Source organism: Falco peregrinus, chromosome 2 (assembly GCF_023634155.1).
Source record: "Falco peregrinus isolate bFalPer1 chromosome 2, bFalPer1.pri, whole genome shotgun sequence".
Taxonomy (NCBI): domain Eukaryota; kingdom Metazoa; phylum Chordata; class Aves; order Falconiformes; family Falconidae; genus Falco; species Falco peregrinus.
This window is the reverse complement of record NC_073722.1, coordinates 18,301,124-18,314,547: the sequence shown is the minus strand read 5'-3', so window position 1 is coordinate 18,314,547 and position 13,424 is coordinate 18,301,124. Positions and strand designations below refer to the sequence as shown.

At 40.7% G+C, this 13,424-nt stretch overlaps 1 protein-coding gene across 4 annotated transcripts in view; it reads left to right on the top strand.

Moving 5' to 3' along the window:
* ARHGAP24 (Rho GTPase activating protein 24) overlaps window positions 1-13,424 on the top strand; it is a 225,652-nt gene that overhangs the window by 36,569 nt on the left and 175,659 nt on the right. For all 4 annotated transcript variants that reach the window (XM_055794532.1, XM_055794533.1, XM_005230098.4 and 1 more), the window contains one exon: window positions 4,339-4,538. In XM_055794532.1, the coding sequence (XP_055650507.1) occupies window positions 4,359-4,538 (180 nt within the window). In that variant the 5' untranslated portion in view covers window positions 4,339-4,358. Of the gene's footprint in view, window positions 1-4,338; window positions 4,539-13,424 lie in introns of those variants that run through there.

Here is a 13,424-nt window from a genome sequence, read left to right as displayed (position 1 = left end):
CATGAGAAATTTCAGTGAGAATAAAAGCATACTGCAAACCATCAGGGTTTCTTGCCAAACGTCTTGGTGCAATCCTGTGACTTTTCGTTGTAACTGGATTTGCTTTGCTTTAACGAGTTTCTCTGACTATTTCCTGGCAGCATGCTGGGATCTGGGGGAGCTGCCCAATTCCATATTTCAAGTATTGTGTGAGTGGTAGCTGAGGAGAAAAGAAACACTTGACCGCTTTCTGTGCGTGGTACTGGCACAGCCCTTCCGTGTTGGTGAGGGGAACTTAAGTGCAGTTATTTGCCTTCTAGACAGACTAGTGACAGAGGCAGATGCCCTTATGGCAGCACAAAAAGCTGGATTGGGGCCAGCAATGGAAAATGGTGATGGCCTCTGTAGACCGGGAGATGTTGATGCAGAGCCAGTGCATCAGGGAACATTTCTCATCTTGTTTACTTTGCACTCCCAATGTCCAGACAAGCCCAGGAGAGTTAGCCTGCAGCCAGCCCCAAATGAACAGACTGTGTAGCATTTGTTCAGTTCTGGTCATTACCTAAACTGGAGGTTGGCCAAGTCAGTAGAGTTGACTCTGGCAGCAAGTACAAGTTGTGTTTCCCGTTCAGAAGATGGGTTTGAGGAATATGCTCATTTAGTGCTTGAAAATGCATGGCTTTTTGCCTCGTCTTACAAGAGTGAGAGTGCTTGGAGTATGTTGATGTAATTCCACACTTTGTCATGTGTTATTTACATACTGTTTGCACCTCGCTGTTCTCTGCATCAGTGCCAGCACCCTGATATTTCTGCAATTTATTTTTATGATCTTGGTGTTGAAACAGCTGTAAAAACAACTAGTGAAAGTGAGCCAGCTGCTGGAATTTCTGATTCCGAGTCTGGTTTGTAAGTAGGCAGATTCTGAAAGGGAAGGAGAGATGGAAAACAACAAATAAACTTAAACTCATGACTAAATACAATTTCTCTTAACAAAAGCAAGTTAGGTGGCTGAAATTTTAACTGCTGAAGAGAATTAAATCACTAATAAATGAAATGAAACTGTTTTGTACAGAAAGTGTCTAAAGATCAACGGCTGCTTTAAAGGAGATCTTATGCTTGCCTGTGAGGGCTTGGGAATGGTAGAATGTCATCTGTCCCACACCTCATTTGTTTCAGTATTGCAGAAATAGTTTAAGATACAAATTTTACTAGACACAGAGATGTAGATCAATTAACATTTTTCCCTGGCTAGCTAAAATCCAAATGCTTAGTTTGTACAGTGGTATCAACACCAGTGAAATGTGACTTTGTGGAATGAAATTACAAATATCCTTTCATCCAAGGAGTTAATTGCTTTTGACTTTGGTATTTAGATTCTTATTTGTGGTCCAAGCCTAATAAGGACCTGGTGTCCTTAGCACTACAGTGATACACACAATGTCTGTATTTAAACTCTTCCTTTGCCCCTTCCTTGAGGCTGGCCCAAGCAGCAGCAGAGATAAACTGATCAGGTTAGCTGCAGCTGAGAGCTGTGATTTTCTGCATTTGTGCAGTAAGGAGCAGGGGGTAGCCTACGGGTTATGATTTTGTTCCTTCCTTTTTTCAGCTGCAGTAGCTTACCTGCTGTTTACAATGCTTTGCTTAAATATTAGCTAATTCGTTTGCTAGGGATGTGAGTTGGAGGACTGCTTCTTGGCATCTATTTTGGCCCAGCCAAAAACCAGCAGCGTCTAAGAGATTTCTGTTTGTATTTTTAAAATGCCAGTTATGAGTTGTGTGCCGTTCCTTTTGGAGAGAATGATCTCATATAGTGCAGCCTGTCCTCATTCCTGATATATTTTCACCACACTCAGTGAGAAGCAGAGGTAGGGTACAAGTCAGTCTAACCAAACCTGCTGTGTATGGATGAAGTCCGTTCTTGGAGATTATCTTATCATTGCCTATTGCAAATAATCTCAATTAACTTGTCGTCTTCATCTTAAAGAGCTAAGGTAACAAGTGAGAGAGCTTGGGCATCCAGGGATAAAGCTGTAGGACTCTCAGAGGCTGCTTGGCCGCTGCTTTGTTGCATTCATAGTTAATTATTACAATGTGAAGTGAATAAAAAATATGACAAAAGCCCAGACCACTTTGAAGTGTGAGCAGACATTTATGAACAAGGCACTGAGAAAGCAAGCTATTGATTTTTCTAGTGGTAGTTGAATGTGCCCTTACAGCTCCGGATCAGAAGGAAGCAAAGTTCTGCTCAGAACTCACTGCAGCATCTAATACACTCTGCAGCCCAGAGCTGCAGTTTTCAGAGTGTGTACTTTGTATATAACCCTCACGCAAACCCTGTGTCAGTGTGGTCTGGGGGTTTATCAGCTGGTTTGTTTCTGTTAGGATGTAATTGTAACCCTGGGCACAAAAAAATTCTTTGTCTGCTCTGTTGAGAGCCAGACACGTTTGTATGTTTTGCAGGCACACTTTGCTCAAGTAAATGTAACAGTACAAGTGTTCCAGGTGGCTGTAGGTGAAGAGGCAGGAGGAAGATTTGTCTTTTCCTTTTTCTGAGAAGAATGCCAAGTGACTTAAGTTTTGATCCTCTCATTTGTACCTTGCAATGAAACCTCTGTGCTTGTAACCTCAGTGGCACAGGGCAGTTAAGAATTTCAATCATGGAGATCAGATTCCAGGATCCAGCCCAAAGCTGGGACGTGACAACAGGCAGTGTGCGGGTATTAAAAGCGGAAGGTGTAAACACACAGCAGAGATGGCAGCTGGAGAAGCTGTTCCAAAGAAGGTTAAGTATGAACAGTAGGAAGAAGGGAGACAAAGGAAAAATGTGCTGTAAAACACTCTTGACTGCAATCTATTGATCTATTTGTTTCTTCTTGATTGATTATATTGCAATTTATTTTACAATGATGTAGCACTATCCAGCCAAAGCACCTGTATTGTCAGAGGGATGGTCTCATCTGTCAAATGAATGTGGATCTCTGTTCTTAATCTGCTTTAGAAGCCAAGTACTCATCTTTGTAATGCTGATGCCTGTTCCTGCGTTCAGTAATGTAGTTCTGTAGAGGGGACTGGAGCTTGAGTGCCAGGCTTGGACTCACCAATCTCCTTTGCCAAAGTCAGAACAGGAAACTTTGCTCTTAGTCAGAGACATCTCCTGCCTGCAACGTCTAGAATATTTTATTCTTTTCCCACCCTGATGTTTAGAAACAATAAATAGCTTACCTCTGAAGCTAGTTTTCCCAAACCCTAACAGCTGTCTAAGTTCCTGACTAGGCAAGAAAGCATGCCAGCGGTAGCCTAGAAAGAAAAGAAACATGCTGTTCTTCAAGCACTTACAGTAAAATTTCACCGTTAATTTTGCACGCTGCTGTGTTTGTGGTTGTAGTCACATTTTATTCTGTTTAGGTATATGCTATTTGGCACATGTAGGTGTGGGTTTGATTTGTATTTCAACTGAAGATAGAGCTTGCAACTCAAAATCCTGAGTTTGTTGAGCTCTAGACTTAATGGGGGATCAGGAAGAGCCTTCTGACCATGAAGGTTAAGTATATGACTGCATGATTGTATGTACGAAGTCCATCAGAAAGATTCATGACTGCCTAGAGATGGTTAAAAAGTATATTTTTAACAAGGCTGAAAAGCCACATGGAATTTTCTCTAATTCCACACTTCAGCTCTGGTTTTGACACACTTCTTATGCCTTGAGCTGGTGCACCAAAATTCTGTGTGATTTGCAAAATGTCTATAATAAGCATGGCCGGACACATACCCACTTCAGTCAGGGGGTTTCTTGTATGAGGGGATATGCAGCTATTCTTGTATTTACTGTCACCATTCCATTAAATGGACTTCAGTAAAACAAAACAAAATAAGCCTGCGTGTCTGGTGGATCAAGCTCCGTGGAAGCAGAGGCTTCTTTAATACTCCCTGAAAGCCCCAGGCTTGTCAGTGAATATTAGATCAAGAGGTCTAGTAGTGAGAAGGTTACTGCTTTCCTTAGTCTGAAAACATACTGCAAGTTCATTCCTTGTTACTGCCTGTAATCCAGCAGAACTGACCTCAGGAAGCAGCTGATGTCTTCCTCGGTGGCAGTTAAAATTTCTTACACTGTACTTGTGCAAATCTTCTGCCTTTGGCCTGCTTTTTAGCAGCTCAGTGTGTTATTATTATTGTTTCATAGGCAAGTAATCTCTCAGCAGATGGGGTGCCAGTATACGAATAAGCAGGTAGATGCTAAATGGTTTTCTAGCACACCCTTGGAGTCAGGGCATGTTTCTTTTCCAGCTGTGTTGAAAGGACCAAGTTACCGCCTGGATAATAAACTAATTATTTTACTTTTTCCTCTTGTTTTCTCAACAGGAGAGTTGCCCAGTCCCACTATGGAAGAACACAATGGCTCTGTAGAGACTCCCCCACCAAGCCAAGGGCAGCACAGTGCTGTCAAGTGTGGGTGGCTGAGGAAGCAAGGAGGCTTCGTCAAGACCTGGCACACACGCTGGTTTGTTCTCAAGGGTGACCAGCTTTACTATTTCAAAGATGAAGATGAAACCAAGCCCTTGGTAAGTGAAAGGAGGAGACAGGATGGGAGGTGAGGGAGGAAAATAAGTTAATGCAAGCAGAATTGTTTGGTGTTTAAAGAACCAGACCTGTCTGTCTCTGTCACTGACTCAGTACAACTTGGGATTTTGATTATAGTGAACACAAAATTGTGTTAGATCTTGGCAGTTAGTGTTGTTTACCCGTCAGGCTTGTTTCTAAACTTCCTTTTCCAGGTCAGGTTTTCTCACCGTAGCATTTTAAATGGAGCAAAGTGTACACGAAGTTCAAGTAGCAAAAGTCAGTCAGATGGACTTGATTGAGGCAGATGAACAAGCTGTATTTGAAAAGGTACTGCCTATTGTTCTGCTGTTTAAAATGTGGAGTACCCCTGCTTTGTGTCTTCCCAAATAGGAAAACCCGTAAGACTGTAGCCTGAATACATTGCCATCTGTAGTGTGGAACAGACCACTGTCTGTTGCCTCATTCTGTTGTGGCGATTTAGGGCTCCTTAATGCTCCTCTATTTTCCTATTTATTTAGTTTTTTCACCAGCATGCTGTAGGGCCGCCTATCTCTAGAGTGCCTTAAGAGCAGGGAAATAATGCTGCCTCTCAGGTCAGGGCAGGCTTGAGCTTCTGTGATAGTTAGCTGAGAGATCTTGTGCTAGCACCTACAGGAATATAATAATCCTATATATTAATCATTTCCTAGGTGCTTGTGATTTCAGAAAAAGCTCTGGCATCTGAGTAACTTCTGTGCAGGTATTAAATACATCTGCACTCATGCCTTTTACGCTTACTACATTTTTGATGGGTGTACCTTTATGTGGAATTTCGCAGGCGCTTCTCAGAAATGTAAAGCCTATCTAATCTCGCTTCCTGTATGGAACAGGTCATGACACTTTGCCAAGCTTTACAGCTTGCATTATGGTGCACATGTTAAGAAAACCATTCAATCTTGAGGTGATTGTAAAGAAGGTTTTGGTATGACTTAATTTCTAAGTATCAATTTCACAGCCTTGGTAGCTCTTTGCCCTTAAAACTATCCCAAATAGTATAGGTTAATTAATAGCACACTGCATATTTATGAAGTATATGTTAGTATGACTGCTTTGAATAGGAAATAGCTAATATTGCTGGGAAATCAAATGTATCTTTCACTGTATATATTTTGTTAATCAAGAGTGTAAAAAGTAGCCATCAAAATAAAAATGTTTATGGGCTGGAGCCTGGGTTTCCAGAATACAACTAGCACTTGACATCTGCCAGTATGTTTGCATGCAAGGACATAATTGTTTTTTGAGAAGTGACACGGTTGTGTATCACGTGGAGCTTTGTACAGCACAGTGGAGCCCAAATTATCATCTTGTCTGTCTGCCACTGACCTGTGGGGTGACTTCAGAAATCCTATTTACTTTTGTGAAATGGAGGTGGTGACTCTGATCTTCTGACACCTTTGATAAGTTAGGTAGCAGTTGATTAAATAACTAAATGTTTGAGTTTTCCACTTGTCTCAAGTAAGTTCCTAAGAACACCTAGAGATACGAAGTTGGGGGGTGGGGTGGGGGTGGGAAGCCAACAGAAGTGTAACTTAAAATGTGCCAGTAGGTTTGGAAAATGAATGGGCCTGTCTGAATTAGGATCAGTCAATATCTCACCTTGGTGTACCTTTGGAATGTTTCTGAAGCAAACTGCACAAATTTCAGTTCCTGAAATATGGCTCAGGTTCAGTGCCATGTACTGAAATGTTTTTTTTTCCCCATGTAACCATACTGAAGAGTTTTCTGCATTAACTTTGACAAGAAAATTGCTGTGACCTTCTGGGAACCCTGTTGTTCTTACTCTGGAGAGCTAAAGCAAAGAACTTCACTGATACCATGAATTTTCAGTGCTTAGGGATATCATCAGGAAATGGCAAGTAGTATTTTGTTACATTAGCCATCTAGGTATTGGATCTGTATATAGGAGTAGTACATGTTTATTCACTACTGGATTGTACAGTCTCTACAATGTACAATTGTACAGTAACTTTTTTAGACAATAATATAATGGAAGAGAGTTAATGAGGTTTTTTTTTCCAAGTTAGATTATAGTTTTCATTTTGCTTGTTGGTTAGTTGTGTTTGGAAGGAGACAGAAGAGCAGTGATCCTGAGGAATGTTCTAATTGCACACCTTGTGTATATATGTTTATAGACAGTAGAAGAACTATTGCAGGAGAGGACAAGGCAAGCAAATGCGTTTATGTTTATAGCTTTAATGCAAATTAAAGAAAAGCAGAATCCACTTTCTGGTGTGAATTCAGCAGCCATCCTGAGCACTAGTCTGCTTAAGTCTTATTTGGGCTTGGGTTCTGTCCAGTCTGTACCAGAAATTATGCCGCGATGTTTCTGTTTTTGAAAGTGATGGAGATGTGAAAAGAACTGAATTTCAGAAAAATATTAGTATCTGTCAGACTTTATTCTACAAATGCCTGTGTATAATGGGAGTAAAGAAAAATACCATCTTGCATCCGAACCATCAGTAAATGCTTTTGAATTGCTGAAGCATGCTCATTTCCTGCTAGTAATATAGATAGTTACCACATATGCTTTAATCAATATGTGTACATCTCATTGGTGTCAAATTATTACATTTAAAAGTCATTAACTCTCAGTGTGAGTGTGGGCAAATGTCTCTGCCAACCTGTGTCAGATGCCTACAGGCACACAGAGCTAGTGAGGAACAACAGAAGAAAAAGCGGTACACAGCTGTTAGCTTTACAGTCAAGGTCAGTGAATTTTCATTGATTGTTTATCATCATCAGGCACAAGAATCTTTCCCTTGTAATGTTTTATCAGTAAGAATAGCAGCTATTTTTTGCTTGCATGTCCTTGAAATGTCTCTGGGGATCTGGCAAAGATGGCATATCTGTTTATTGAAGATGTGAGTATAGATTGCAATAATCTAGTTAATTCCAGAAGGCAAAAACCCCTAACAAATAAGTGAACAAGGCATGTGAAGAAATAAAATCTGATTTCTGATAATTCTGTGTAATTTTTACTTCTTGGAAGTGACACTGGATTTTGCCTTGTTAATTCTTTTTGCAGTCTTCGTAGGTCACCTTACTCCTGACAGCCCATTATGCATTAGAAAGCTAGTATTATGCCAGATCTGAAGGTCAGCTTTGAGTTTGAAATGTGGGCAGCTGAAAGAAATCAGCGTTTAGCATTCCATGTTTCACAGTATAGCTGTTGTTTACATGCAACCCATGAAAATGTATTTCTTGCTTTCTTCTCTGCCTATGGTTAACTTCACCAGCTGCAGTGTCTGGGTTGGCATGCTCCTAATTGAAGGTGGGAGAAGGAAGTCAGTGCCTTCTCAGTGAGACAGCGTGCCTTTTCTGTGGTTTTGTGAGCAGCAAGAGGGAGCTTCCAAGCATCATCTCCTTGTTTTATCTTTGCTGTTGCGCTCTCCTGGTCTTACTGGTGAGTGAGTTTATCAGAGCAAAGCTAGGTAGCCTGTACTGATGGAGCATCATTGATATGAGGTTGTAAATGAACATGAATGGGCAAGTTCATCCAGTCAAAACAGTGTTTTAGGCTTAGGCACCTATTTAGTGTCATTGCTGCTCAACTTGGTTTACGGACTTCAGTTTGAGGTGTGCACAGTAGAGAGGTCTTAAAGAACTATGAACTAGCCTTCAAGAAATACTTGGTGGTGTATGCCTGAAAGCAGACAGTGATCTGCTATTTCTTTTTATATCCCATCCTGAACATTTTGGTGTGCAGTTTTTGTCCTCTGGAGCTTGTTAAGCTCTTCACTGTTTGGTATAAGTGATGCTAAGCAGAATTCAGTGGCTCACAGGAGCTTAAGACAAACCCTGGGAAGGGACAGTAGATTTGAATGCTAAGGTGTGAATCTTAAATGTGGAATTTGAATCAGTCTTTGACTGAAACTGAGCAAGTGGCAGATGGAATCTTAAGTACAGGTCACCGTTTGTCTGTAAGGGAAAAGACTGTCTCTGATGTACAAATAGAATATATCTTGAAGTATTCCTTTCTGGCAAAATACATGCTTCTCATTCAATTTGTGTAAAAATTTCTTTGACAGAAAAATCCATTTAATGGCATTAATAGGGAAGATGACAAAACTCAGTTGCATTTTAAAATTACAATAAAGGTTCTAATGAATATGTTAAATAGAAATTAATATGATAATTACTTAATTTGAAACAGCCTGTTAGTAGGGGAAATATTTTAGTATTAGTATTGAATATGATTAAAGATTTAGCATGGTGCTTTTTTACAAGTTAAAAAGGAATGGATAACATTTCTGGGTGGGGAGAAAATACGTAATTGTACATGCACTTTAGAACTGCATCACAAGAAATGCCCATCTCTCCTTGTTGCCCAGAGGATTTTCAGGAAGGGAGATCGGAGTATTATTCGCTTTGGTCCTTGTCTTTGGAAAGGCACAAGAACTAGATTTCCTGTAAATACTGAAGAGCGCTGTAGCAAGCAAAACAGCTTCTCAGTAGATACTGCTTTGACTTGTAAGAGCAGCTCCCTCAGTCTTGGGTAGGGGAAGATAGGAAGCACCAAGTCTCTGCAGACTTGGCTTCATGAGCCTTGCTCAAAACTCCACTTTTCATGGAGCAAATTCAGGGACTTGATGTGAAGATAGCAAGGAGTGTCCAGATCACGGATGATTTTTTGTGGCTTGTTTTTTTTTTTCCCCCACGTTTGGGCAAAACACTTGCTGTTAGTCTAGGAAACAGAAATGGTCTTGGGATGAACGTGTGCTCAGGGTGAGCCCTCACCTGTGTAGGAGCAGTGCTTTGAAATGCTGAGTAACCTAAAACCTATTGCAAACTGTAAGAGAGAAATCAATCAAATACAATTATGCAGGTGTCACAAGAAATGTGGGGGGTTGATAGCAAAAGCGTGTTTCTCAGGAATTTCACCGGAAACTCAATATACTGGATGAAATTGTATAATTGTATAGGATTTTCTTGAGATCAGTAGTGACTTTTGCCAGTAATGAAAGGATTTGCCAGAAAAGCTTTCTATTACTAGCCATTGGATATATTTTTTTATTTCAAGGTAGTGAACATGGAGCTTAAAAACCAAACAAAAAGCTTCCACAAAGAAAGCCCACTTTAAACAGTTGATGTGGGTGCAGTGGAATGGAAGGATGTCCAACACACCGTAAATGAAGATTTTTTAAAAAAAGTCAAATGCATGGTATTGGCACTCAGCTGCCAATGACTTGAGACAGTACATGCTCTGGAGCAGTCCTGGTAAGTTTTCAGCTGGTCTTGGTGAAATTTGTGTAAAAAAAATACAAAGTAGACAAGAAATAGTGGCCCTGTTTTTCAGATGTCTGCATGGAGCCTCCTTGTGACTGACTGTATAGCCCTTCTAATAATTTCTGCTTGTGGAGTGCTTGTTGCTGGGTATTACAGCAGAGCAGTTGGCTCACACTGAGCTCAATGCAGTTGTGGCCTTGTTATTCAGCAGTCTGCAGTGTGATCTCTCCTTTATTTTCTTTCCTTTCACGGCTTTTGACTTCGCATAAGCTCACTAAAGGTGCTGTTTGTTGGAGTTTTGCACGCATCGTACAAACTAGCAATAGATTTTGGGTTAGCCATGTGTTCCTGGTGTAAGGATACTTCCTGTTGCTTGAAACACTTAGCTGAAGGAAGAGAAGCCTCTGTGTAACATACTCTCCTGTTTATGACAAATGCATTTTTTTCCATTCTGATCATTCTTGATCTCCATCCACAGAACATGAGGGTCTTTCAAGTTTTAAACTGAAAATTTACTTCTTAACTCTGTCACTGATTGAGTTTCAGATGAGGCAAGAAGCGTTGTATCCTGTCCAATGTGAGTGGCTGCATCTCGGGCTGTTTTTCTGTGTGAGGCAGAAACAGGTATGACCTGGCAACGGCAACAGGCAAAGCAATCTGAAGCTTGGTCTGTGTCACATGGTAAACTGCTCCAGTGGTGGCTGTTCAGTGCAGAGAGTGAAGGGTAAGCCCCCAAACTGCTTGGGGCCTTTTTTAATGGGTTTTCAGGGAATGGCCCCTCTAGTATATGAATATAAGCAGGCTTTTTGCAACTCAGTGAGATTTCTGGAATACAGGGATGGTTATTGAAGGATAGGTCTTAGCTTTTTATATGCAGTAGCAAGTTCTGCTATTTCTAATACCTGTGTGCCTTTGTAAGTTTTAAAATCATTTATTGCTGCAGGTTTCAGCAACTTACTCATAGAGACACTTTTTTTTTTTTTTTGACTGCAATGACTTATGTAAGTGCTATTAAAGATGTAATAAACTTTGGTCAGTAGATACCCATGGGAATTTTGTACTAAGAGATTAGTGTGATAAGGCTAAGTTTATTTGAAACCAGGGTGTTCCTAATGCCATTATTCTGTTTCTTGGGAAATGTTTCTCAAATTTGCAGGACTGAATTTCTGTCCTCAACCAGAGACAAATAGCACAAGATCAGTCACTGAGGTGCTCGACTTGGAGGTGATCAAATTCCAACTTTAATCCCCTTTTCTGCTTCTTTTAGACCAAAACCGTTAGCTTGAATTTTCAGTGAGTGTTCTTTATTTTGTTTCTTTGAAAAACTTTGGAGGCCTTGGGCTTGACCCAGTAGGAGTCTCAAAAACTTTCATAGGAAGAAAAAAGTTTTCTCCTCCAGCATTAACTGCCTCGTAGTTACAGGAGTGTAGCTAAACACTGTGAAAGGTTATGGATTCTGTGCCAAAATCAAGCAATTCTTGGTCAGTGCTTTGCCCCAGCTTATGCTGTTGGAAATTCATTTCCCTCATAAAGCTGTTTTTTAGGTTTCAGTGAAATGCAAGGTAAATTCAAATGTAAAGCTAAGTGTCTCCCTTAGCTTTGCACATAGCAATCATGTCATTGTGACTGTACTTGTAGCATCTGCAAACTACCATCCTGCTATTGTACCAATTCCTTTAAATCTGCACAGACTTCATTCCTGAGGGCTTGTAGCCTTTTGTTCTCCCTGAATGCAAGTGAATTTTCAAAACGGCTCTCACGTGCAGTCCTCCTTCTTGCATGCTGCTGTTCTCTCTCTTCGGATCCAGCTCTGACCCCACCTTCCCCTGGAAGACTGGAAAACACAGGCACTTTAATAAGATGTAAACTAGCCAACAGCTTAATTTCAGTTGTTAGTGGCCAATGCGTCTGCTTAGTCCAAATGATCAAAGAACTGCCCCTACCTTTCGCTTTGTGGGACCAGGGAGCTAGCTTCTTTGTAATAGCTTGGTAACTCTGAAGTAAAGTTAAATGCTTGCTATGCTTCACCACATTTCATGGATCAGCAATACTTCCAGATGTAAGAAGCTGCTATGTGGTACAAAACTGCTTTCCTGTGGTGGTGGGGCTACCCAGTCTAACTGTATTGAGTCTTGCATTTCTTTTTATGCTTGCACCATCTTTCTTCCTCTCTGTTTCTGGCTTGTGCCCGTTGGCAGGGTTTGGAGCAGGAGAGGGGAGATACTCTTTCTGCTTTTCTCTGTTGTCTACCAGATGAAAAATGCGTTTCTGATGGTTGCTAATGAATGTATATTTAACACGTTAATGAACCTGTGTGGAGAGGAGTAAGGATGGTGTCAGGCTGCTGCTGGTTAAAAAAGAATACTTTGTTATGTTGTGATGGTTGTCACTGATTGTCTTCATACTACCACCTTCTTGTTGGAAAGACCGCTGACGTAAATTGCTAATCATGCTCGTGGTTTTGTGTTATCAACTCCAGTGCAGTGCCAGTCCAGTGCCTTTTGTCATGTGCAGCAGTGGTCTGCTCTAGATGTTTCTTTCTAGCTTTCCTTGCTTAATAGCTGTTGTACCAGTAAAGCAACTAATATAAATACTGCTACACAGCACATGTGAGGGTATGGGTGAAACTATGGAAATCAATCATCAAATTCATCTTTAAGTAAATTTAATGTGTTCTTTTTGAAGCCCATGTGGAGCCTTAACCATTATAAAAGTAAATATTTTTTTTTGTACTCCATTAATTCCAGTAGCAGAGGCTATGTGATAAGTTTGTCTTGTCTAAGGGCAAACGCTTGAGATAATTAACAGATACAGATGTTGTTTTGGAGCCTGACTGATTAAATTCCATGACATCTGATCAACTCTCAGCCCAGAGCTGCTGCAGGTAGCTTTTAGCTTAGTGTATGCTGTTAAAGAGAATGCTTGAGATGTGGAAAAGTTCAATTGGTGCTATGTTATCTTGTGGAGGCCATAATTAACGTCCCTGTTCAAAAAAAATCCTAAGTGTGCTTGCTTATTTTGTTGCGTATTGCTAAGGGACGTATTTAATGTTACTGCTGTAGTAACTGAGAACCAATTCTACCAATAATTCGAGCAGCATTTGTACAAATCCACTGATTTCAGCTTCATTCAGCTGGCTTGTGTGAGTGCTTTTCCGTGTGAGCTTAGGCTCATCACATGAAAAATGACCTGAATCCTATGCAAGTTCAAATGCAGCAAAATGGTGAAGACATGCTACGTAACATAGACACTGTGGACAAACCCCTCCCCCCCTTCTTCAATGTCTTGGTTATTAGAGCCTTTGGCTTGGCACATGTTCCCTGACAAGCTGAGCCAGACGTTTCAAATCCCTTCATACAGAACAAATTCTTGAGAATGGTCATCACAGGTGGTATTTGTGTTGGCAGCTTCAGAACAGAGACCAAGGGTTGAACGGTAACAGAAGCAGCTAAATTAACTTCTAATGCGGGAGGGACATCCTTTTCAGCAGACTTGCAGCACAAAAGTTGGGCTAACAAGAGCTTTCTCTGTTACTGCTTGGGCTGCAGAATAAAACCCATTAAAAGCCTATGTATCTACCCATGAAGAGCTCCTGCTCTGAGTAATTGCAGCATCTCCGA